At 47.1% G+C, this 22,502-nt stretch overlaps 3 protein-coding genes across 7 annotated transcripts in view; 1 reads left to right on the top strand and 2 right to left on the bottom strand.

Moving 5' to 3' along the window:
- The window catches only part of Myo19 (myosin XIX), a 31,464-nt gene extending 18,624 nt beyond the window's left edge, over positions 1–12,840 (top strand). For 3 of the 5 annotated variants that reach the window (XM_029562463.1, XM_029562457.1, XM_008831145.3), the window contains exons 14-25: positions 519–640; positions 847–960; positions 1,340–1,516; positions 1,845–1,997; positions 3,207–3,314; positions 4,311–4,381; positions 7,310–7,413; positions 8,924–9,090; positions 9,197–9,326; positions 9,963–10,048; positions 11,021–11,320; positions 12,098–12,840. In XM_029562463.1, the coding sequence (XP_029418323.1) occupies positions 519–640; positions 847–960; positions 1,340–1,516; positions 1,845–1,997; positions 3,207–3,314; positions 4,311–4,381; positions 7,310–7,413; positions 8,924–9,090; positions 9,197–9,326; positions 9,963–10,048; positions 11,021–11,320; positions 12,098–12,226 (1,661 nt within the window). In that variant the 3' untranslated portion in view covers positions 12,227–12,840. Of the gene's footprint in view, positions 1–518; positions 641–846; positions 961–1,339; positions 1,517–1,844; positions 1,998–3,206; positions 3,315–4,310; positions 4,382–7,309; positions 7,414–8,402; positions 8,438–8,923; positions 9,091–9,196; positions 9,327–9,962; positions 10,049–11,020; positions 11,321–12,097 lie in introns of those variants that run through there. The other 2 variants (XM_029562464.1, XM_029562469.1) reach the window with 2 other exon arrangements.
- Positions 1–17,324, bottom strand: part of Pigw (phosphatidylinositol glycan anchor biosynthesis class W) — a 39,244-nt gene extending 21,920 nt beyond the window's left edge. Inside the window, exons 1-2 of the mRNA XM_029562476.1 lie at positions 17,305–17,324; positions 16,590–16,670 (exon numbers count right to left, since the gene is read on the bottom strand). The gene's annotated coding sequence lies outside the window, so the exon portion shown is untranslated. The remainder of the gene's footprint in view (positions 1–16,589; positions 16,671–17,304) is intronic.
- Positions 12,652–21,049, bottom strand: Znhit3 (zinc finger HIT-type containing 3). The gene is made up of 5 exons (XM_008831169.3): positions 20,917–21,049; positions 20,749–20,780; positions 17,305–17,388; positions 16,590–16,670; positions 12,652–13,228 (listed from the first exon to the last, which is right to left on the bottom strand). The coding sequence occupies exons 1-5, from the start codon at positions 21,000–21,002 to the stop codon at positions 13,047–13,049; spliced, it is 465 nt and encodes a 154-aa protein (XP_008829391.1). The 5' UTR covers positions 21,003–21,049; the 3' UTR covers positions 12,652–13,046.
- Positions 21,050–22,502: the final 1,453 nt, after the last annotated feature.

The following is a 22,502-nucleotide window of genomic DNA, read 5'->3' as shown; positions in this document are numbered from 1 at the left end:
CCAACAGCTCTTTTCCTCCTGGATACCCAGCTCTAGTCTTAGGAAGATAGTATGGGATGGGTGAAATAGCTAGATGGGAAGACAGAGCTGTCAGTGTTGGTGAGTCCATCAAATGGGAAAGGAAGTAAAGACTAGAGGTGCCAGCACAATGTGCTCATGGAAGGACATGAGGTAGGCTGGTGAGATTGAAGCCTTCCAAACTAGATGACATAGAGTCTGTTCCCTGGTATTGCATAGAATTGAGTTGGTATCCTCAAGGAGGAACCTATTAGGACCAGAGGATTCAGACTCAGGTGGGCTTTTAATGCCCTGTGCTAAGCTTTAGATCTTTGGCTTTATAAGCCTGCTCTGAAGAGGGTATGGGGAGAGGGATAGGAACCACTTGAGTGTGTGGGGAACGTACTCACTCAGCCTCATCCCTGGGCTGCCAACTCAGGCCTCAGCAAGGGCCCACCACCTGGGCTCCTGTCATCACCACCACCCCACGATGGCTCCACGGTTCTCTCCCATCTTTGCAGGCCTGCTGGATGTATATGGGTTTGAGTCATTTCCTGACAATAGTCTGGAACAGCTGTGCATCAACTATGCCAATGAGAAGCTACAACAGCACTTTGTGGCTCACTACCTCAGGGCGCAGCAGGTAAGAGGTAGGGCAAGGCAGGGTTGTCTTTTTGGATCCTCTTGCCTCTTCCTAGCCCACAGTCCAGCCCAGTTCTGACTAGACACCTTTATCTTTATTTTATTAATTGTTAAGTAATGACTATATGTAGATGTGTTTTGATATACCTTTGTTCCTTTAATGCTATTCTGGAACAAGCCTTCTTCTACCCGACCCCCACCTCCTAGGAGGAATACACAATTGAGGGCCTGGAGTGGTCATTTGTCAACTACCAGGACAACCAAACCTGTTTAGATCTCATCGAGGGGAGCCCCATCAGCATCTGCTCCCTCATAAATGAGGTAAGTTCAGCTAGTAAGCTGAGCACCAGAGTTGATCTCTGGGCTTTTCTGGGGCCTTGGTGACTGTTACCTGTTAGTCTCTTTTTCTCCTCTCTCTCTCTCTCTCTCTCTCTCTCTCTCTCTCTCTCTCTCTCGTGACTGTTACCTGTTAGTCTCTTTTTCTCCTCTCTCTCTCACTCGCTCGCTCTCTTGCTCTCTTCCCCTCCCCCCACACTTCCTTTTCCCTTCCCTCCCCCATCTGCAAATGGGTATGCTAATCCTTCTCTTCTTGGGGTCACTATGGTACTGTGATGCCCGTGTTACAACTCTGCTGCCATTGGATGGTGAAGGTTGTGGTAGGACCTCATTTTTGTGCCAACTGCCGACTCCCACCCCACAGGAATGCCGCCTTAATCGACCAAGCAGCGCAGCACAGCTACAGACACGCATTGAGAGTGCTCTGGCAGGCAGACCCTGCCTGGGCCACAATAAGTTCAGTCAGGAGCCCAGTTTCGTGGTAGTACATTTTGCAGGACCTGTACGGTACCACACAGCAGGCCTGGTGGAAAAGAACAAGGTGAGGCCTGGGCCATGGTATGTGAGGGGTCCTGAGTGAGACAGCTGAATCACTGCTGCATGCATATAGTAGTTTCTATCAGACATTATCTTCTTCCTGAGTGTCCTTCCAATCCAAGCTAACCCTCTTTGTTCTGCCTGAGATCTGCTGATCAAGCCTGATCTGCCTGAAAGTGTTAGACTGGGGCTGGGTTTCTTCTTGCCAACACTTCAGCCCTGCCCTCTCAGGAAGCCTTGTACTTGAGTAGGAGTGCCGGCTAGTGGACAGCACTGGGAAACAGCCTACCCGCCCTCACCTACCTGCTGCTAACTTTGCCCTTTCCCACTAGGACCCTGTTCCCCCTGAGCTGACTGGGCTTCTGCAGGAATCCCAAGACCCCTTGCTCATGATGCTGTTTCCTGCTAACCCCAAAGAGAAGACCCAGGAGGAGCTCACTGGCCAGAGCAGGGCCCCTGCATTGACTGTGGTGTCCAAGTTCAAGGTGGGTCTGGTGGTGCCAATGTAAGGTACTTAGTTCACTCATCCACTTCAAGTGTTTATTGGGTGCCCCTTAGGATTGGGGCTGTTGTTAGGGAGCAGTGTATCAGTGATGTATTATCAAGTAGAAATGGTCTTGGACTATAAAGTTTATGTTTCAATGTAGAAGTTATGCTTCAATGTAGAAGACAGGGAACAGACAGGGACCACAGGGTATAATAATAATATGGGGGAGGGGGAGAGGCTTTCACCCTCTGCGGATAAGGGGTGGTCACAGGAGAGCAGCACTTACATTAACCTGTGGCTGGACCCTGCCCAAACCATGTCCTTGGCTGGACCAGACTGGCTACTTCTCTTAGTACTAACTGCAATTTTTTTGCTGTCTTCCTTGCACATACTACTCACCTTCCTAGGATTTCTTGACCCATGGCTCTTCAATTCCCATTTCTCCTACCTTCCCTGTCACTTCCTTTAATTGTTCAGCTCAACTGTTAACCCTGCGGTACCATAACCCTGAAAGGGGCCCCCTAAGAAACCTAGATTGATTAGCTGATGAGTACTATACAACTGTAGTTCAAACACCCCTGTCAGGGCCTGCTTATCACACATGTGACCCCTCACACTCAGTTCTAACTCAAGCAAACTGTCTGAGTCACAGCCCTCCAGCACACAGGGAAGACTTATGAATGGACCAACAGGGTGTAATGTGAGACTGTTCCGTGAGAAGACTGAGACCAGGGGATCAGTCAGGTGAGAACCACTGGTCCAGAAGCATTCTCTGAGAAAGGGTAAGAAGTAGTGGATAGGCAAAATGTGCTTTGAGCATGTTCCCTAAGAACTTCCAGTAGACCCCCAAGGTATATTTGGGTCCTGGTCTCAAGGCTGGGAAGGCCACCAGTGGCTTTTTATTTTTCCATTTTATGTGTATTCATGTATTGTCTGCATGTAGGTAAGTGCACTCGTGTCATGCAATGGCCATGGAGGTCATAAGAGGCCATCGGATCCCCTGGAACTGGAGTTATGGATAGTTATTAGCTGCCATGTGGGTGCTGGGATTCGAACCCGGGTCTTCTGCAAGAACAACCAGTGTTCTTAATCACTGAGCCATCTCTCCAGTCCCACCAGTGGCATTTTATATAGTTACTAATCGGGGTCCAGCTTATGACCACAAGCTCCCCTAACCCTGCCTAACTCTACATTTCTCCATCTGCAGGCCTCACTGGATCAGCTCCTGCAGGTCCTACACAGCACCACCCCCCACTACATTCGCTGCATCAAGCCCAACAGCCAGAGTCAGCCACAGACTTTCCTCCAGGAGGAGGTAGTTAATCCTGAGCCACAGCTGCTATGCCCTGTCTGGCCAAGGCCTAGAAAAACCAGTAAACATCTCCAAATGGAGTGACCATAGGCAGTCCTTTGGGCTGGGCCTGACTTAAGGAGGGCTTATTTCCCTTCCTTGGCAGTGCAGTCCTTGTGGATCTGTGCTCTGTGCAAGGAGGATATGGGGGCTCCAGTACATCTCTGCTCACCAAGCCATACTCCCTAACAAGAAACTGAAGCTGCCCATGGGAATGGGTGTTTTATGATTTGCTCAAAGTCTGTCCAGTCCCAGTGCAGCACAGCCATTTCTGAACTTGAGATCTCATTTTCTTTCTTTCTTTTTTTGGTTTTTTTGAGACAAGGCCTTCCTGTAGCCCAAGCTGACCAAGAACTTACTATGTAGACCAGGCTGGCCTTGAACTCACAGAGATCCACCTGCCTCTGGCTCCTGAGTGCTGGGACTAAAGATGTGCACCACCACACCCAGCTTGAGATCTCATTTTCTGATTTGCACAAAAGCATTCTCAGGGTTATAGATTCTGAGGAGATGTGGATGAGGTGTGGAAGTACTGGACAGCACTGAAAAGTGTCCCACAGCCACCTGGCAAATATGACTGTATCTAAGACAACTAGGCTGTGTGGTAAAGTTCTGGGTTCAAATTAAGAAAGACTTCACAATATTCCCTGCCCTTCAGCTTGAACAACTCTGGTGCCTGAGAAAAATAAGCAGCTCTGCATTGTAAGGTGGTATTAGCCCTGGGGAAGTAAAAGACAGAGCCAGGACCATTGCTGGCCTCAGCTATATCAGGAACCAGGCACCAGACAGGGCCTTTGAACCACCAGGACCCATTCTAGCAGAGAAATTTTCTAGGATCCCTTGGTTTTTCATGGCCTCATAGACAGCTCTGTCAGTTAAGCCTGCCTCTCACTGGGGCCAGACAAGGACAGAAGGAGTGGCATTTCTGGCTTATAAGAGCCTGTTTGTCTCCCCTTGCAGGTGCTGAGCCAGTTGGAGGCCTGTGGCCTTGTGGAGACCATCCACATCAGTGCTGCTGGCTTTCCCATCCGGTAAGTGAACCACATTGCCATGGGGTCAAGGGCCAGGGTTGGGTGGGGTTCAGAACTTGGGCCAGGTGGCAGGAGGTAGAGATGTGGCAGTCTACTTGGAAGGCAAGAGTAGCACTGATGTATTCAGTCACTCATTGGGCAGTCTGCCATTGTAGGGCCTACATTCCTATGAAAACAAGGAAAGTGTGATCAAGACGTGGTAGCACATACCTGTGATCCCAGAATTTGGGAGGCTGAGGCAGCAAGATTGACAGGAGTCTAAAGGGAGTTTGGGCTACCTTTAGGGTAATTCAAGGCCAGCCTAACTAGAATGAGACTCTGTTTCAAAAATCCAAAAAGTGGTGGGAGGGGGCAGCAGCTGGAATAAAGACTGGAGAGATGACTCAGTGGTTAAGCATGATGACATACACCTTTAATTCCAGCACTCTGGAGGCAGAGGTAGCCAGATGTCTGTGAGTTTGAGACCACTTGGTCTACATAGTGAGTTCCAGGCCAGCCAGGGTTACATAATGAGACCATATCTCAAAAATAAAAGAACACATACTGCTCTTGAAAAAGATTCAAGTTGGGTTCTAACACCTATGTTGGGTAGCTTACAACTTCAGCTCCAGGGAGATCTACAACCTCTAGCCTCTATGGGCACATGTACATACCCACACGTGGACACATAATTAAAAATAATAGGTGCTGGAGAGTTGGCGCAGCAATTAAGAGCATTAGTTGTTCTTCTAGAGGACCCAGGTTTGGCTTCCAGCACCCATGTGGCAGCTAACACCCACCCATAACTCCAGTTCCAAAGAATCTGACATCCTCTTACTGTCCTCTGAGGACGTTGCATAACATGGGTACTCTTACATACATGCAGGTAAAACACTCATAAAACAAGCATGTATGAATCAAAAAAAATTTTATTAATAATATCTTTTTTTTTTGGTCTTTTTGAGACAGGGTCTCCCTGTAGCCCCAGCTGGCCTGGAACTCACTATGTAGACCTGGCTGGTCTTGAACTCACAGAGATCCGCCTGCCTCTGCCTCCTGAGTGCTGGGTCTAAAGGCGTGCACCACCAAATCTTTTTTTTAAAGAGGGCCAAGGAGATGGCTCATTAGGGACACTCATGAGCACCTGAATTTGGTTGTTCTGCATTCATATAAAAAGCCAGCTGTGGCAGTGTGCATCTGTAATCCAAATGCTGGGAGGTGGAGACAGGAAGATCATAGCCCAGCCAGTCTAAACAATCACTGAGTTCCAGGTTCAATAAGAAACTCTGTCTCAAAAAGTAAGGTAGAGGGGCTGGAGAGATGGCTTAGTGTTTAAGAGCACTGACTGCTCTTGTAGAGGACCTGGGTTCAATTCCCAGCACCCACATGGTGGCTATGAACCGTCCTTAACTCCAGTTCCAGGGGAATCCGAAGCGATCTTCTGACCTCCACAGCATTGCATGGCACGGGTGCACTCACATACATGCAGGCAATACACTCATACACATTAAAAAAATAATTAAAATATTAAAATAATAATAATAATAAGGTAGAGCCAGGTATGGTGATGCGCGCCTTTAATCCCAGCACTTGGGAAGTAGAGGCAGGCAGTTCACTGTGAGATGGAGGCCAGCCTGGTCTACATAGCGAGTTCCAGGCCAACTGGAGCTACAGGGCCTCAATAATAGTGTGGAGAATGATAGAGGAAAACGTCAATGTTGACTTAAGGCTTCTGCAGATACAAACACAGGTATATGCACGTGCACATACATGCATATATACACAGATAACACACAGAAAAGTATAAACTAGTGCTAGGAAATTTCTTTAGGCATACAGGGAAAGAATCTGTGGGCTGGTGAGGGAGGAGCCTTCTGAGCAGTGCAGGCCTAGGGAAGGGGAAGGGACCAGCCAGAGGCAGGGAGGAGGAATTGTGGGAAAAGAATAACCTATCAGGTTAGGAAATGAGATGCTGAGTGATGGCCACAGAGAAGCTGCAATGAGGAAGGCAGGTGGTTTGTCCTGAGTGCAGTGGAAGCTGCTGGCCTGAAGAGGGAGTGGTGATATCTCATTCATATTCTCAGAACATCTATGTGGCCTGCATGATGAAAGGCTGTTGGAGGTGTGTAGGAGGCAGGGTCCGCTTTGAAAACTGGGAAGCAATGTTGGAAATTGGGGTATGGCTCATACCAGAAAGAGGATTGGATGAGTTACAGAGTCAGGCTTGGGGTTCAGGGAACACTCGGCTCTCAGATTGGAAAAGCAGCTTCCTGGATTCTAAGGCAGATGGATAAATCAGGACAATTTACCAAAATAGGTTAGTCTAAGGGAAGCCCAGATTGGAGGGCAGAAGGAAAAGGAAACTGGGGGTCAGGAATTCTCCTCTGACTCTGGCAGATTTAAGAAGTCTCTGAGACAGAGCTCAGCAGAGCTTTAAGAACTAGATAGGCAGCCAGGCATGATGGTGCATACCTTTAATCCCAGCACTTGGGAGGCAGAGGCAGGTGGATCTCTGAGTTCGAGGCCAGCCTGGTCTACATAGCGAGTTCCAGGCCAGCTGGGGCTACAGACAGACCTTGTTTTAGAGAACTGGATAGACATGTAAGGTCCTTCCTCCATGGGTTTTAGCACCCCCAGCAAGATATGTCATGCCCTCTGTGTGGAAGTCAGAGGAAACTTGTGAAAATCTTTTCTCTCCTACCCTGTGGGTCCTGGGGATCAAATTCAGACCATCAGGCTCAGTGACGGGCACCTTTACCTACTGAACCATCTTGTCAGCCATAGACTATTTAAAATGATATTTGCAGGCTTCCCACTGAATGGCCCTGGTAATCTCTACAACATATCTTCCTTCATTCAGTAAGGATAGTCAGTACAGTGCTGGCTTTGGGCTCAAGCTAGGTACCCAGCTCACAAAGTCATTCTCTTTCTGCCTGTTTTGGTTTCCAGGGTTTCTCACCAGAACTTTGTGGAACGATATAAGTTACTGAGAAGGCTCCATCCTCACTCATTCTCTGGCTGCCACAGTCTCTATCTTGCCAAAGGTCCTTCTGGTGAGTGGGCCCTATTGTTAGTCATTTGTTTAACCACAGGTTACTAAGGACCTATCTGTGTCCACTCAGGGCTGGGGGTTCCAAGATTAATGGTTCTTGATCCATAGTGGGTACTAAACCCCCAGATGACAACTCTGTAGCAAGACTGAGTTGTGACTAATACTGGGGAGCTACGGCTCAGAGAAGCCTTCCGAACAAGGTAACACATAGGGATAAACTGGATTAGCCAGACCAACCATTGCACATGATAGGGGTAAGTTGAACAGAGGCTTCCGGGCATGAGACAGCAGGGTGGATGTGAGGGAGTACCAGTGTTGCTAGTACACCAGGACAGTAGTGGTCAGTAAGGGTGAGATGTCAGGAAAGAAACATGGACTTTATTCCCTGGGCAGATGAGGTTGTATTGCAGGAGAGAGCTGCCTGCTTTATGCTTTCGGCCACCCTAGGGGCCTTATGGAAGGTCTTGGGTATGAAGCTGTGGAGCTGTCCAAATGGAGAAGCCAGAAGTGTGGGCGGTTGGGTAATATGTGGAAGAAATCAGTTAGCTTTGGTAGGCATGACTCAGTACAGAGGGAGAGGAAAGGAGAAAGTGAACTCAGACTTGCCAGTGGGAGGAGGAAGGTCTGGGAAGGTCTGGGGAAGCTGAAGAACCAGCCCTGCGTGGCCAACCTGAGCTCCAGGTCCTGGGAGGCATCAAGGTGAAACAAATACAAAGCACTTAGACAAAGCCATAGCCTGTGACTGTTATTCAGAGTTAGATAGTGTATAGCTATTCATAGCTAAGGCTCTGAGTATTAAGGTTCAGGGACAGGTGGAGGGGCACAAGGCCAAACTGTGGCCTTAGCCCAACCACAGCTGCTTCCCACCCACCTGGCCCTCCTATGGGCCATCAGCTAGCTCTTTTCCTTTTGGGTAGTTGTGTCACTTTCCTTTCCCCTCTCCCTTTCTTTCTCTTCTTTTCATGGTTTGTTCTCCTGTCTCTTACCAAGCCCTTCTGGGCCCTGGTTGATCTTGTGGATGTCTCTCAACTCCTGCATCTGTTTTGGTGGTCTCTGTCTCCAGAAAGGGGCTGGGCAGCTAACCGTGGTCAGAGCCCTCAGGTAAATCCTCGTGCACAGGAAGCAGCCCAGCAAGACATGGGAGGATAAGAGTGGGACCTGCGAGGCTTTCACATGGCTGGGATTTGTTTTCCCTTTTCCATGTGACAGACTATTAGGGGTGGGGCTGAGGGAGTGGCCAAGCAGCCTAGGATTCCCTTTTCCAGGCATCTAGTCCTCCTTGCCAACCTGTCCAAAGGGACACGTGGCAGACACTCCAACCAGCCAAGACTCTGGGGGACACAAACAGGCTACCTCTACCTCTTCCACACAAAGGGGAGGAGGAAGAAACGACTAGATGCAGAACAGCAGGAAAAAGGCTTAGCAAGTGCTGGGGAGACCATAGCCAGTTTCTTAAGGCTACAGAAAGCACTTAGAGATGACAGACACTGATGAAGCCTCTCCCACCCCAGAGTGGCCTCTGTATACCCAGGAGGCTGCACTGCAGCCACTACTCCAGGACATTCTCCACACTCTGCCAGCTTTAATTCGGATAGCAGCCACTCCCAATGACCCCGCTGAGGCCACACAAGTCCCCTTGTACTGTGGCAGGACCAAAGTGTTCATGACTGACTCCATGGTAAGCTAGTTGGGGGATGAGATTCAGGTGCCATCCACGACTGTGGGCCCTCCTCAGGGTAGGGGGAGGAGAGGCTGAGGACCTCAGTGGTTGCCCCTTCTCTCAGCTAGAGCTTCTAGAATGTGGGCGTGCCCAGGTGCTGGAGCAGTGTGCCCTCTGCATCCAGTGTAGCTGGAGGCGACACCGTCTCCGAAAGCAGGAGAGACAGAGGCGAGCTGCAATGCTCATTCAGGCAGGTAAGTAGGTCCCGGCCACCTGTCGGTGAAGCAGGCTCCACATGATGCATGTGAGCCAACATATTCTTAACAGTCTTATTTTGAAAAAATGAAAATACTAGAAGCCAACCCAATGCCAGGTGTGGTGGCACATGCCTGTGACCCCAGCACTCCGGAGTCAGAGGCAGGAAGATCTCAAGTTTGATGCTAGTCTGGGCTTCAAGTTTGATGCTAGTCTGGGCTACATAGCAAGACTCTGTCTTCAAGGGGGAAAAGAGGGGCACCTTTTGTGGTACTATAGATCAAACCCAAGGTTTCTCTTATGCTGGGGAAGTACTATACCACTGAGCTATGCATCCAGCCAAACCAAATGATTATAACCCAAATCCTACTTGTCCCTGGGTATTGCTGAGGACTGAGATGAGGTGGGTGGCAGCCCTGCTGAGTCCTTGCTAGCCAGAGCCCCCAGGCATTCCTTCAATGTGCACCTGTCTGCAAATGTATGAGCAGTCAGGAGTGATTTTGAAAGCCCATTTTGCCATACATATTGACATAGCTGATCAATAGAAAAACATATTTCATACTTTCCCATCGACTCTGGTGTTGGCCACAGAGCTAACAGCTCTAAAGGCTTTGTTATCTCTGCTGTTTCCTTAGCCATTCGGTCCTGGTTAACTCGGAAACATATCAGAAGGCTGCATGTAGCTGCCACGGTCATCAAGCGTGCATGGCATAAGTGGAGAGTGAGTATTGTGGAGAAGTCAGCGGCAGTGAGTTGTGGGCTTCTGACTGACCTGAGAGAGCATGCCTCTGCCCCTGTGATATGGGGGAGTTGGCAAGCCATGCAGCCTTGTGTCCTATACAAGATGGGCCCGAGGTAGCTCCACTACAGGGTGATGTGAAGGTAGAACAAATTGTACACTTTAAAAGCCTGAGCTCAGTTGTATCTCACAGTAGCATAGATGATGTTTAGGCATAGCTGCCTTATATTCTGCCACATGGAACCAGTCTAGTTCATTCATCACAGCCAAAGGCCTGCACCTTATCAAGCTGATCATTTTCCATTAAAAGAGCTAGGCAAGAGCCAGTAAGATGTTTCTGTGCATAAAAAGATGCTTGCTGCCAAGCCTGATGACCTGAGTTCGACCCAAGACCTGCACTGTACGAGAATACCAATACCCAAAAGCCATCCTCTAACCTCTGCATGCATACCATGGCACATGCATGCCCACACACATATAAAAATAAATAAATTTATTTTTTAAGAAGGCAACTACCCTAGAGAGATGGCTCAGCAGTTGAGCACACTCTTGCAGACCTATGTCCAGTTCTCAGCACTCACATGGGGGCTTACAACCTTCTATAATTCCAGGGGATCCAAAACCCTCTTCTGACCTCTGCAGGCACCAGTCATGCACATACATATATGCAGGCAAAACACTTAAACAAACATAATTTTTTTAAAAAAAAGAGGGCTAAGTTAGAGAGATGGCTTAGCAGTTAAGAGCACTGGCTGCTCTTGCAGAGGACCTGGGTTTGGTTCCCAACACCCACATGGCAGCTAACAACCATCTATAACTATAGTTCCAGGGGATCTGACGCCCTCTTCTGGCCTCCACGGGCATTGCACAGCAGGGGTACACATATACATGCAGGCAATACACTCATACACATAAAGCAGGCTAGACAAACCTAAACTGTGTTTTCTGTTTAAGATCAGAATGGCCTTCCTTGCCTCTAAAGAACTGGATGATGTGGAGGAAAAACCAAGACCTCAAGCTCCCGGCTCCCAGAGCTTCTCACTGCCTCCAGCACAGAGGGGGCTCCTAGGGGCAATAATACACCTCTGGCCCTTGGGACTGGTACTAGCCAACTCAGCTGTGGGTGTCCAGGGCTTTCAGAGAAAACTGGTAGTCCATGCCTGTCTCCGGCTTCCCTCAGGCAGCCCCAGTAACATAATCCAGACTCCTCAACAACACCAGGCTGGTGTCACATCCATCAGAGCAGTGCCTCAGGTATGTTTTGTGATCACATGGTAGTGCTCTGACAGCTCCAGCCAGGAGCCCATACCTCACTGGGGAAGGCAGGGAGCAAAGCTTGGGCATCTGTAGGGGAGCAGCATGCAGGCTGAGACAAGACTTTTCCCAACCCTGCTAGGTAAGCCAGAAACTGCAGGTATGGTTTGTTTTCTATTAAAAACTAGGAATCTTCTAGAGCACTCACCTTTAAAAACTGTCTATGAGTTTTGAGTGTTTGGCTCCACCTCTGTAATACAAGAGCCTAAGAAAGGTGTGCAGCCACTCAGCCTGGTGTCTTCCCCTACCAGGTGGACAAAGGCAGCACCCCTGTGGGGTGGGTGCAAACAGAAGTGACATTTTTAACTCTAGGAACATGACCCTTATCATGAATCCCTCTTTAGAAAAATTAGTGTGGCCATAATTCATCATCTCAGATGACACTATTTGACCTAGTACGTGGGGCCAGAGAAAAGTGAAATTGACACGTCACTATGTAATCTGTATAAAATCTCCCTTAAAATTTACAGGGTGTAAACAGAAGTTTAAGTGTTCTGATCTTCTAGGTATAAGCAGTTAGGGTGTGACTGGTGGTACCCCTAGACTTGGAGGCTCCTAGTCATTCTGTCTCCTATGTATAACTTTGGCTTCTACCACTGTCTTAAAGTAAGAAGCCTTCAACTTCCTGCTATTGCCCTCAGACACCAGCTGTCCACTTGCTTTTTCTGAGGTGTCTTTAGACCTCAACACTCATGCACTGCACCTCTATCTCCTTAGGGCTCGATAAAGTTTCATTGCAGAAAGTCTCCACTTCAGTATGCTGACATCTGCCCTGAATCTTCATCCTCTGGTGTTACTGGTCTCAATCAGATTCTGCTTGAAAGACACAGGCCAACCCACGTGTGACCTCTTCTCACCTTCTGCCCCCAACCTTTAGTGGTGATCTTTAGTGCCTTTGTTTCAACAAGGCCTTTTCCTGCCAGCTGCCTTGCCAAAGATACGTGATCAACACACAACTGCCAAACTATTCCCACAGTGATTCCAATTGCACATGCCAGCATCAGGGCCATGCCTCAAGCACTGGCAGGATGTCAGGGTTGGGAGTTACCAAGCCAGGATTAGAGCCACAAACTACCCAGCTTACTACCTTGAGGCTCAGGCCCAAATGTGACTGTCCATCCTAGAATGTTTTCACTACAGTGGGATGGAGTCTCACTCATCCACACACACTTTAGAAACACACACTTTAGAAAGGGGCAAATCACCCTAAAATCATCTCTAGAATTTTGGTTGGGGAAAACCTCGCATATAGCTCATTAAAGGAACAAAACTTTAGTATTTAATAAGTTTGATTTATTTAATGTAATTTCAAAGAATTGGATTAGGAACCAAGGACAATGAACAGTGCACCACACCTTGAATTTACTTAGTAACACTATCTGTTTTTAACTTGAGTGGGTATAAACTTGGTATTTATGATGTATATCTGAACTGTACAAAAGTAAAATATTTTAAAACCACCACATGAATAGCCAGTTTTCTTTTCGTAAAGACTCTGCATCTTGAGTATCCCCACTGCCTGAAACAGTGTGATGGAGGAACCCCTCAGAAACCAGGCAGCTACGTGGGACACCATCTCCCCTGCTTAGATGCATACTTCCTGGCCTCCTGGGAGGAGCAGTAGGCAGGTCCTGAAATCAAGCATGTGCATGAGCACTGATTCATTTTAAGAATCCTCAACCTGGGAAGGTTCCACGATTCTTAAACAGCAGTCCGCAAACTCCACAAATAAAGGCTCCTGCATGTAGGCCTTCATTAGCTTTGCTTTGTTGTCTCCCTGATCAAGATTGACCATCAACTGCCTCAGGTGTGGATTGAGCAGTAGGCTTCTTAAAGTTGCAGATTCACCTTAAACATCAACAAAGCTAGTCTTAAGTTCATGGCAGTGGCTAAAAGCTAAATTTATAATGTAATCTATCAAGGTTTTACATTTAACCATTATACAATCACCCCGTTACAGACTCTAGGAACAACCACATATCAAGAACTACCAAATGTGGACATTTTTCCTTATTCCAACTATTTACATTGAATTAGGTACTGTAAATAACCTAAGAAATGACTTAAAGTATATGCACTGATTATAAAGGGCATGGTGGTGCATGTCTATAGTCCAGCACTGGGGAGGCAGAGGCAGGCAATCTCTTGAGTTCAAGGCCAGCCTGGTCTACATAGTGAGTTGCAGGCCAGCCAGGGCTACAGGGAGACCCTGTCTCAAAAAGACCAAGAAAAGGGGGGGCCACCTCAAGCATCTTTGGGGAACAAGTGTCCTAGAACCAAGGCTCGTTGGACACAAACTAATGCAAGTGCACGTGTGAAACAAGTGAGACTAGGGATAGAAGGCTTGACAGTGCTTGCTGCACAAAGCATGAGGGCCAGAGTTTAGACCCCAGCACCCATATAAAGGCCAAGCATAAGCATGAACACACTTGTAACCCCAGCACAGAATGAGGCCAGACAGGAGGATCACTGGGGCTGAGTGACTGCCAGCCTAGCCAAAAGACAGGAGTTCCAGATTTAGTGAGAAACACCCTGCCTCAAAGGACCAAGGTGGACAGTGGCACAGGACACCTAATGCCTTCTCTGGCCTCTGCAAATACAAACACATACATACATGTGTACACACAAAATTCTTTAAAACTTTTTTTTTAGGGGCTTGGAGAGATGGCAGTTAAGAGCACTAGATGATCTTCCAGAGGACTGGGGTTTAATTCCAGCACCCACATGGCAGCTAACAACCATCTGTAACTCCAGTTCCAGGAGATCCAACACTGTCCTCTGGTCTTGTGGGCACCAGGCATGTATATGGTAGACTTACATACATGCAGGCAAAACACAAAATAAAAATCTCTTAAAAAGAAAAAAAAAAAAAATGCTGGACGTGGTGGCGCATACCTTTAATCCCAGCACTTGGGAGGCAGAGGCAGGTAGATCTCTGCAAGGCCAGCCTGGTCTCCATAGCTCAAGTCAAGGCCACTTGGGGCTACAGGGAGACCCTGTCTCAAAAAGACCAAATATTTTAAAAAATGAGTGCCTTGCCTGCATGTAAGTAAACCCATACATGCACTGCCCACAAAGGCCAGAAGGAGGCATCAGATTCCCCTGGAACTGGAGTTACTAATACTTGTTAGCTACCATGTGGGTGCTGGGAACTGAACCTGGATCCTCTGGAAGAGCAGACAGTGCTGAGCCATCTATACCCTGCATTCTTTCTTTACAGATAGGCACAAAGGTTCTCAGTGGAAACTGACAGTTATACCAAATAATTCTGAATGACATCTAAGCCTGCTGTTATGTACGTTCCGTAAATGGAAACTAACACCTATGTGGCTTTACAGTTAACACTGTTTTTCACTCCAGTCACCAAGGACATACCTTCCTGCCTGTGTCATACACTAAAGAATGCCAACCTTCTAGGACAACAGTATCTATGTAAGTAACAGAATTCTTGCAAGGACTGAAAAGGCACTGCTAGGAAAAAGTGCATCAACACCATATACCCTGAGATTATCCTGTCTACATTTATGGCTGGACTGTAAATTGAGTGCTGGAGATAGGTAATACAGGTCTGCCCTTACAGACTGGTGTGGGACACACATTACTACCATCAGAAATGACCACTAGCATATCACTGGTAAATCCAAGGCACTAAGGGAAGCCAGAAAAGGGCCTAAATCTGGGAGGCCAAAGGTCAAGAAGAGCTTACTAAGCAAAGAAAATCAATCTTTTTTTTCTCTTCGTTTTTTGACAATCTCCCTGTAGTCCATCTACCTCCCCTCCCAGTGCTGGGATTAAAGGTATGCACCACCACGCCCGGCTATGAATCATTTTTAAGAAAGCAGAATTTTGCCAGCCTATATAATCAGTAAGACTGTAGATAGTATGTGCAAGCTGGAAGTTTTGAAACCATGTATGTCGACACAATTGTATGGCTGGACAGAAGGACCCTACGTGCTGTATTATATACATAGTAACTTCCTCAAAAAAAACAAAACAAAAAAATGCTGCATACCTTTAATCCCAGCACTTGGGAGTCAGAGGCAGGTGGACCTCTATGAGTTTGAGGCCAGCCTGGTCACTACAGCGAATCCAGGCCAGCTAGGGCTACAGGGAGACCCTGTCTCAAAAAGACCAAAAAATAAAAAAATTAATGGAGTATAGTGGTGCACCCCTTTAATCCCAGCACTCAGGAGGTAGAAGCAGGCAGGTATCTGTGAAATTAAGGCTAATATAGTCTACAAAGTTCCAGACCAGCTGGGGCTAGAGACCCTGTCTAACAACAAAAAACACAAAAAGAATGTATGTTCACATGCATGTGGAGACATCAGACATCTTCCCACCTTTATTTTCCAATTGCTCCCTGGACATTTTTTCTTCTTTTTTGAGATAGGGTTTCATTATGTAGCCCCTGGTCGGTCTGGGCTAGAACTCACTATGAAGACCAGGCTAGCCAGACTGGCCACAATCTCAGAGAGACCTGCATGTCTCTGCATCTTGAATGCTGGGATTAAATGCATGTGCCACCACAGCTACCTTCCCACCTTATTTTTTGAGACAGGTCTTTCACTGAACCCAGAGTTCATTAATTCAGCTAGACTGGCTGCCTGGCAAATCCCTGGGACCTTCCTGTGCCCTCCTGGGGCTAGGATTATAGGTACGCTGTCGCACTAGCGTTTTTTGTTTTTTGTTGTTTTTTTTTTAAATGGGTGCTGGGGATTGAACTTGGGTTATAAAGCTTGTACAATAAGCACTTTGCCAACTGAACCATCTCTGCAGCTCCTTAAAATAACATTTTGTTTTGGGTGTTTTTTGTTGTTATTTTGAGACAGGGTCTCCTTGTAGCCTCAGTTAGCCTGGAACTATGTAGACCAGGTTGGCCTTGAATTCACAGAGATCAGCCTGCCTCTGCCTCCCAAGTGCTGGGATTAAAGGCATGCACCACCACACCTGGCTGTGATCACATTGTTTTTAAAAGGCTAGGTATGGTAATTCCATATTCAAGAGGCAAGATGGCAGCAAGCTAGAGGGCAGCCTGGCCTACACAGTGAATTCTAGGCTGGCCAAGACTAACAGTGAGACCCTGTCTCAATCTAAACAAAAAAACTGTTTAAAAGTTCAGGCTGAGTGTACATGCACTGGCAGAGCACTTACCTCATGAGTCCCAAGCTAAAAGTAGAGTTGGCAATAAACAAGCCCAGCACAGACTTACCTAAATTCTTTAAATTCTGCAGAGAAACTCTGTCTTCTTCCTCATCACTGTTGAGAAAATCAGCTATAGAGGAGTCATCATCTGAGAACAGAGCACAATCAACTGCTCAGGATTCAGAAAGCCAGGACAACCACTTTAACAACTCCCAGAGGGGAAAAAGCTATGTGTACACTTGTATGTCAGTGATGGGTAGCCAAGTGCAAAACAAAAAAACATCTCTGGATTTCACAATTAAACCTACATCCTCTTGCAGGAAAGGGGAAGCCAGTGGCAGAGCTAGTGACTTCACTTGAACAAATGCATCCTCCATGCTTTTCTGCATTATTTTAAAAATATATCTTACTATTTCTATTTTATGTGTATGCGTGTATTGCCTGCATGTAGGTAAGTATACCCGTGTCATGCAATGCCCGCAGAAGACAGAAGAGGCTGTCGGATCCCCTTGGACTGGAGTTACGGACAGTTGTTAGCTGCTGTGTGGGTGCTGGGATTCAAACCCGGGTCTTCTGAAAGAACAGCCAGTGTTCTTAACCGCTTTTCTGCAGTCTTTATACCATGTTTCCAGCTGCTCTCAATACCAACTGTGACAACTCGTGCCCCACCAAGACCAGGGCTGCTCTGCTGCTCCCTAACCACATCCGTCCGCACCCTGCCCAGCCATCTCCTTTTTATTCTCTTTGAAATTCCATTGAAAAAAAAAAATCAACCAACTCACCTTTGTTTCCCTCAGGCCTTGTAGTATTTACAGGAGCCACTGTTCTTTTTTTCTCAACAGGATGAGTTTCAGGATTGCACTGCTCTGAAAAACATACAAATTTCAGGCACACAAACCCTCAGTTCCAGCTACAAGGCGAAGCTCCCCGTGGAGCCCAGGGGAAGCATGTACTGGGGAGGAAGGGGCAGGTCAAAGCAAGTGACCAGACAAAGGAAAACCACCTGACTGGCAAAAGGCCTGAGGAAGTGAAGCTCTTATACCCCAAGAGTCTGTCCCCATCTTCCCTATCCTTAGCTCACAGGGCTTTCACCAAGATTGGTAGCACAGTGACTTCCATGATCGTCACAAGATTCTCTCAGCTGTTTCAGACAGCACATTTGCATGTACCATGTGCCACTGGGAATCTACAGGTGAAAGTCATCGCTCCCACCTTGGAGGGGTTTAGTCACATAAAACATGAGAGATGGGATAAAGAGGCGTCTGGTCTAAGTCCACCAAGGAAGCCAAGAGACTCTTATTTAAGGAGGCTTTGCCAGAAAAGAAAGAAGAAAGAAGGAAGGAAGGAAAGAAAGAAAGAAAGAAGCAGGAAGGAAAAGGTCTAGGGATGTGAGTCTGGTTGAGTGCTTAATATTTGTGAGGACCTGGATTCAATCCCTAGTAACACAAATAATAAATAAGAGGACTTGGGGAAGTCTGAAGACTGTCAAGAGAAAGAAAGGCAGAAAGGCCCTAGGAGCCTGCAGTGTTTTGCACCATTTCACTGACATTGTCTAGAGCAGAGATGAAGTATCCTACCACCCATTGCTTAAACAGCAAGTTCAAGAACACAAGTTCTCCTGGAATCTTGCCACAAACCTGTAATCCCAGCACTAGGGATGCTGAGATAGGAGAATTGCCATAAATTGCAGTCTAGTCTGGGCTATAGAGTGAAACTTTGTATAAAAACAAAATAAGCTAGGTGTGGTGGTGCATGCCTTTAATCCCAGCACTCACTCAGGAGGCAGAGGCAGACGGATTTCTGTGAGTTCAAGACCAGCCTGGTCTACAGGGAGACCCTGTCTCAAAAAGACCAAAAGAAAACAAGAAGAAACAAACAAACAAACAAACAAGCAATACACTCATACACATAAAATAGAAATAATAAAATATTTTTTTTAAAAACAACTATAAGTACCATTTGATCTAGCAATCCACTATTGAGTATACACCCAAGGGACTTAAAGTCAGTATGCATATTTAATATACCTGCACTCATGTTTATTGAAGGCAGATATAGTGGTTCATGCTTGTAATCCCAGTGTTTAGGAGGCTGAAGCAGGACTGCCATGAATTTGAGGCTAGCCTAGGCTACATAGGACCCTTTCTCAGAAAAAAAGAGAAAGAAGAAAGAAAAAAGAAAGAAAGAAAGAGAAAAAGAAAGAAAGAAAGAAAGAGAAAAAGAAAGAAAGAAAGAAAGAAAGAAGGAAAGAAAGAAAAAGGAAGGAAAGAAAGGAGAGAGAAAGGAAAGAAAGAAGGGGAGAGAGAAGAAAGAAGGGGGTAAAGAGAGAGAGAGAAAAGCATTCTTGACAGGGGGACAGTCTGTGCCTGGAATAAGAACAGGATCAGGTACAGGCAGTGATGAGTACCTGCCAGCTGATTAGTAAGGCAGACACACCAGGTGCTTGGAGCACCAGCAGAGGAAACAGAAGCAAAAGGCTGCAACCCACAGGAAGCCCCTCTCTTCTACCAGTGTCTCTCAGCAAGAACATAGGTAGCATTCTGAAGGTCCTTAGTGGTGCACAATGGATTCACACACTGCAGGATCCGGTTTGAACCCCACCACCAATTACCAATGGTATCACCAAGCCCCATTCAGCTGATCTGACAACAAAAAACTTTGATGATGGTCTCCCTGGGAACACTGCCTTTCACACCAGAGAACCAAAGTTTTCAACAAGAAAGGAGACAGTTGGAATTTACATTTTCAAAAATAAATCACCCTGGTTGCCACAGGAGTACAAGGGCAACAAGCACAAATGCCCTAAGTGCTCCTGGAGGGCCTCCATAAGGCTGCAGGATAAGAGGGAAGTATTCAGGACCCGAGTTCCAGCTGTTTCCAGAGAAGTGCCATTTCTTTCCTGCAGTGGCTATAAGTTACAGAAGGCTGTAAGCTGCCACATGTAGGCGCTGGGACCCAAACTGCGGTCCTCTAGAAGAGCATCAAGCACTCTTAACTAGTCAGCCATCTCTCCACTCTTGGCTTCTCTTCTTAATAGGTTAAGAACTTCTCAGCCTGGTCTGGTGGCAGAGGCCTGTGTATTGACCGCACTGACCCCATTTTGGATAGAGTAGCCATCTTAGAAGCTTAGCCACAGTGTATTTCTAGCTCAAGGATTGTTTTCAGAAACCCTGACCCCTTTCTCCCTTTTCCTCCAAGGAGAATGCTGCCGTGGTCACTTGCTGTCTAGACATACAGAAAACAAAATTATTATGATATGACTTAACTGCTGATTCTGGCTTAAAGCCCGGTGTGCTGCCACTGGGGGGCAGGGGGAGAGGGGAGAGAGGAGAGAGAGAAAAACTCTTTATTGCTCTTTATTACAAACAGATCTCCACAGATCTCCCATTGGTCTAACAGGTTATTAATCAAAAGACACAAACATTCCTAGTTAATTACCCTCAGTCAAAACAGCTTCTGCCAAGTGGTGGAGAACTACACTTAAATGCCAGGGCAGATAAACAGCTAGAGCAGCCTTTTGCCGAGAAAGCAGTTGACTTGCTTCATTTGTTTCCCAGCTGGCCTGTAACTCATCAGAATCCTGCAGTGTTCTGAGATTACCACTATGTGCCACCATGTCTGTTTACTAAAGTTTCGGGGTTGAAGGCAGTAAGTAACCTTGTATCTTTGTATTTATTTTAGTTTTTTTTTTTTTTTTCCGGTCTGAGACAGGGTTTCCCTGTAGCCCCAGCTGTCCTGGAACTCACCAGGCTGGCCTCGAACTCACAGAGATCAGCCTGCCTCTGACTCACAAGTGCCGGGATTAAAGGCGTGTGCGCCACCACGCCCGGCTTATTTTTGTTCTTATGTGTATGTTTTGTACGCACGTATGTAACTGCATGTAATACCCTTAGAGGACACAGGATGTAGGATCCCTTGGAACTGGAGTTAGGGATGGTTGTTAACCGCCACCTGGGTGCTGGAAATTAAGCCCAGGTCGTCTGCAAGAGCAGCCAGTGCTCTTAACCACTGAGCCATCTCTGCAATCCGTTTGTTTTTAATAAAACGAGTATGACCCGTAGGAGTCAGGGCAGAACAAAGGTTCTGACTGTTAAAAAAGCCAGGAGACTGAGGTTCAGAACAAAGGATGCTCACTGCCGGAGCCAAACCCCGAGACAGCTACTGGGTGTGGGGACTGTCAAGCTCGAGGGCGGGCCAAGGACTGCGACAGGGGCGCGAGCCCTTACCTTTGTGCTTCTGGAAACAAGTGACCGAGCAGCTGTAACAAGAGAGATTAGAGGACGCGTCAGACCCGGAGCGCTCGCGACCCTCCGGCTCCCGCCCGCCGCCCTGGCCTCCCGCCCGCCGCCCCAATCCCGCGCTCGCGCTCCTCCACCCGCCGAGCTCCGTCTCACTAGGGCACGCGGCAGGCCGGGCAGCGGTACTTCGGCTTCTCCAAGCAGATCACGCAGACTACAGTTCTACAGTTGAGCGACGCCATGATCTCCCAGAAGATCCCGCGCCGCAGCCCCACCCACACCCTTTTTCTCATTTCCTAAACAGGACCAATCACAGCTCTCAGCTCTTACTGGCAGTCAAAAGCCAATGGATTGATCCTGCTCACTACTCCAGGCCCCATAAGTGGAGTGTCGATACATTCGATGGGCATTTGGCAGCTGTGTACGTTTTCTCTGATTAGGTGGGTCACATCCGCTCAGGACTCCATAGGTTGCCCCGTCTCTGCCCTCACTCGGCTGAGACTTGGAACGAGTCCTCCCACTCTTTAGGTTTGTGGCACCGCATAGAAAAAGAATACAGGAGCTGGGCGTGGTGGCGCAAGCCTTTAATCCCAATACTTGGGAGGCAGAGGCAGGCAGATCTCTGCGAGATCCAGGCCAGCCTGGTCTACATAGCGGAGCTACAGAGAGACCCTGTCTCAAAAAGACCTAATTAATTAATTAATTAATTAATTAATTAAAAATAAATAAATAAAAAAGAATATAGGGGCTGGAGAGATAGTGCAGCAGTTAAGAGCACTGGCCACTGGCTGCTCTTGCAGAGGACCTGGGTTCGATTCCCAGCACCCACATGGCCACTAACAACCATCTGTAACTCCAGTTCCAGAAGATCTGTCGCCCTCTTCTGGCCTCCATTGGCATTGCATGACACAGGTGCATTTACATACATGGGAGCAAAACATTCATACATAGAAAATAACAAAAACTGGGACTGGAGAGATGACGCAGCGGTTAAGAACACTGTTCTTGCAGAAGACCCAGGTTTGAATCCCAGCACCCATATCACAGCTAACAATTGACCATAACTCCAGTTCCAGGGGATCCGACAGCCTCCTCTGTCCTCCACAGGCATTGCATGACACAAGTGCACTTACCTACATGCAGGCAATACACACATACACATAAAATAAAAATAAATAAATAAATACAAACACTTACCAACTGAGCCATCTCCCCATTGCCTTAGCTTCTAGATTTTTTGTTTTTTGTTTTGTTTGTTGTTTTGAGACAGAGTCGCCCTGTCTGGAACTTGCTATGTAGACCAGGCTGGCCTTGATCTTGCCTGCCTCTCCTTTCCCAGTACTGAGATTAAAAGTGTGCACCACCACACCCCGCTAAAAAAAAAAAAAAAAAAAAAAAAAAAAAGGTTAATAAAGCTACTTGTTCTTAAAAAAAAAAATGCAATGGGATAAGTTTATGTTGAGAAATACAGCAATAAATACAATTGAAGAAAACAGAGCAACTCTACATCGATACATTGGCACAAATGAAGACTTTGCAGCCAACCACCCAGACTTGGACATGTTGGCAGCCTTTTTTGTATACGCACCTTTAAAAGCCTCATTAAGAAAATATTGTCAGCTTAAGGGAGAGAATGAGTACACATATAATCACAAATGCACACTGATCATGACTGTTTAAAAATTAACATCTCACACACACACACACACACACACACACACACTGGCCCCTCTAATGTGACT

Source organism: Nannospalax galili, unplaced genomic scaffold (genome assembly GCF_000622305.1).
Source record: "Nannospalax galili isolate Female #2095 unplaced genomic scaffold, S.galili_v1.0 scaffold1430, whole genome shotgun sequence".
Classification (NCBI taxonomy): Eukaryota; Metazoa; Chordata; class Mammalia; order Rodentia; family Spalacidae; genus Nannospalax; species Nannospalax galili.
This window is presented reverse-complemented; position numbering and strand designations above follow the sequence as displayed.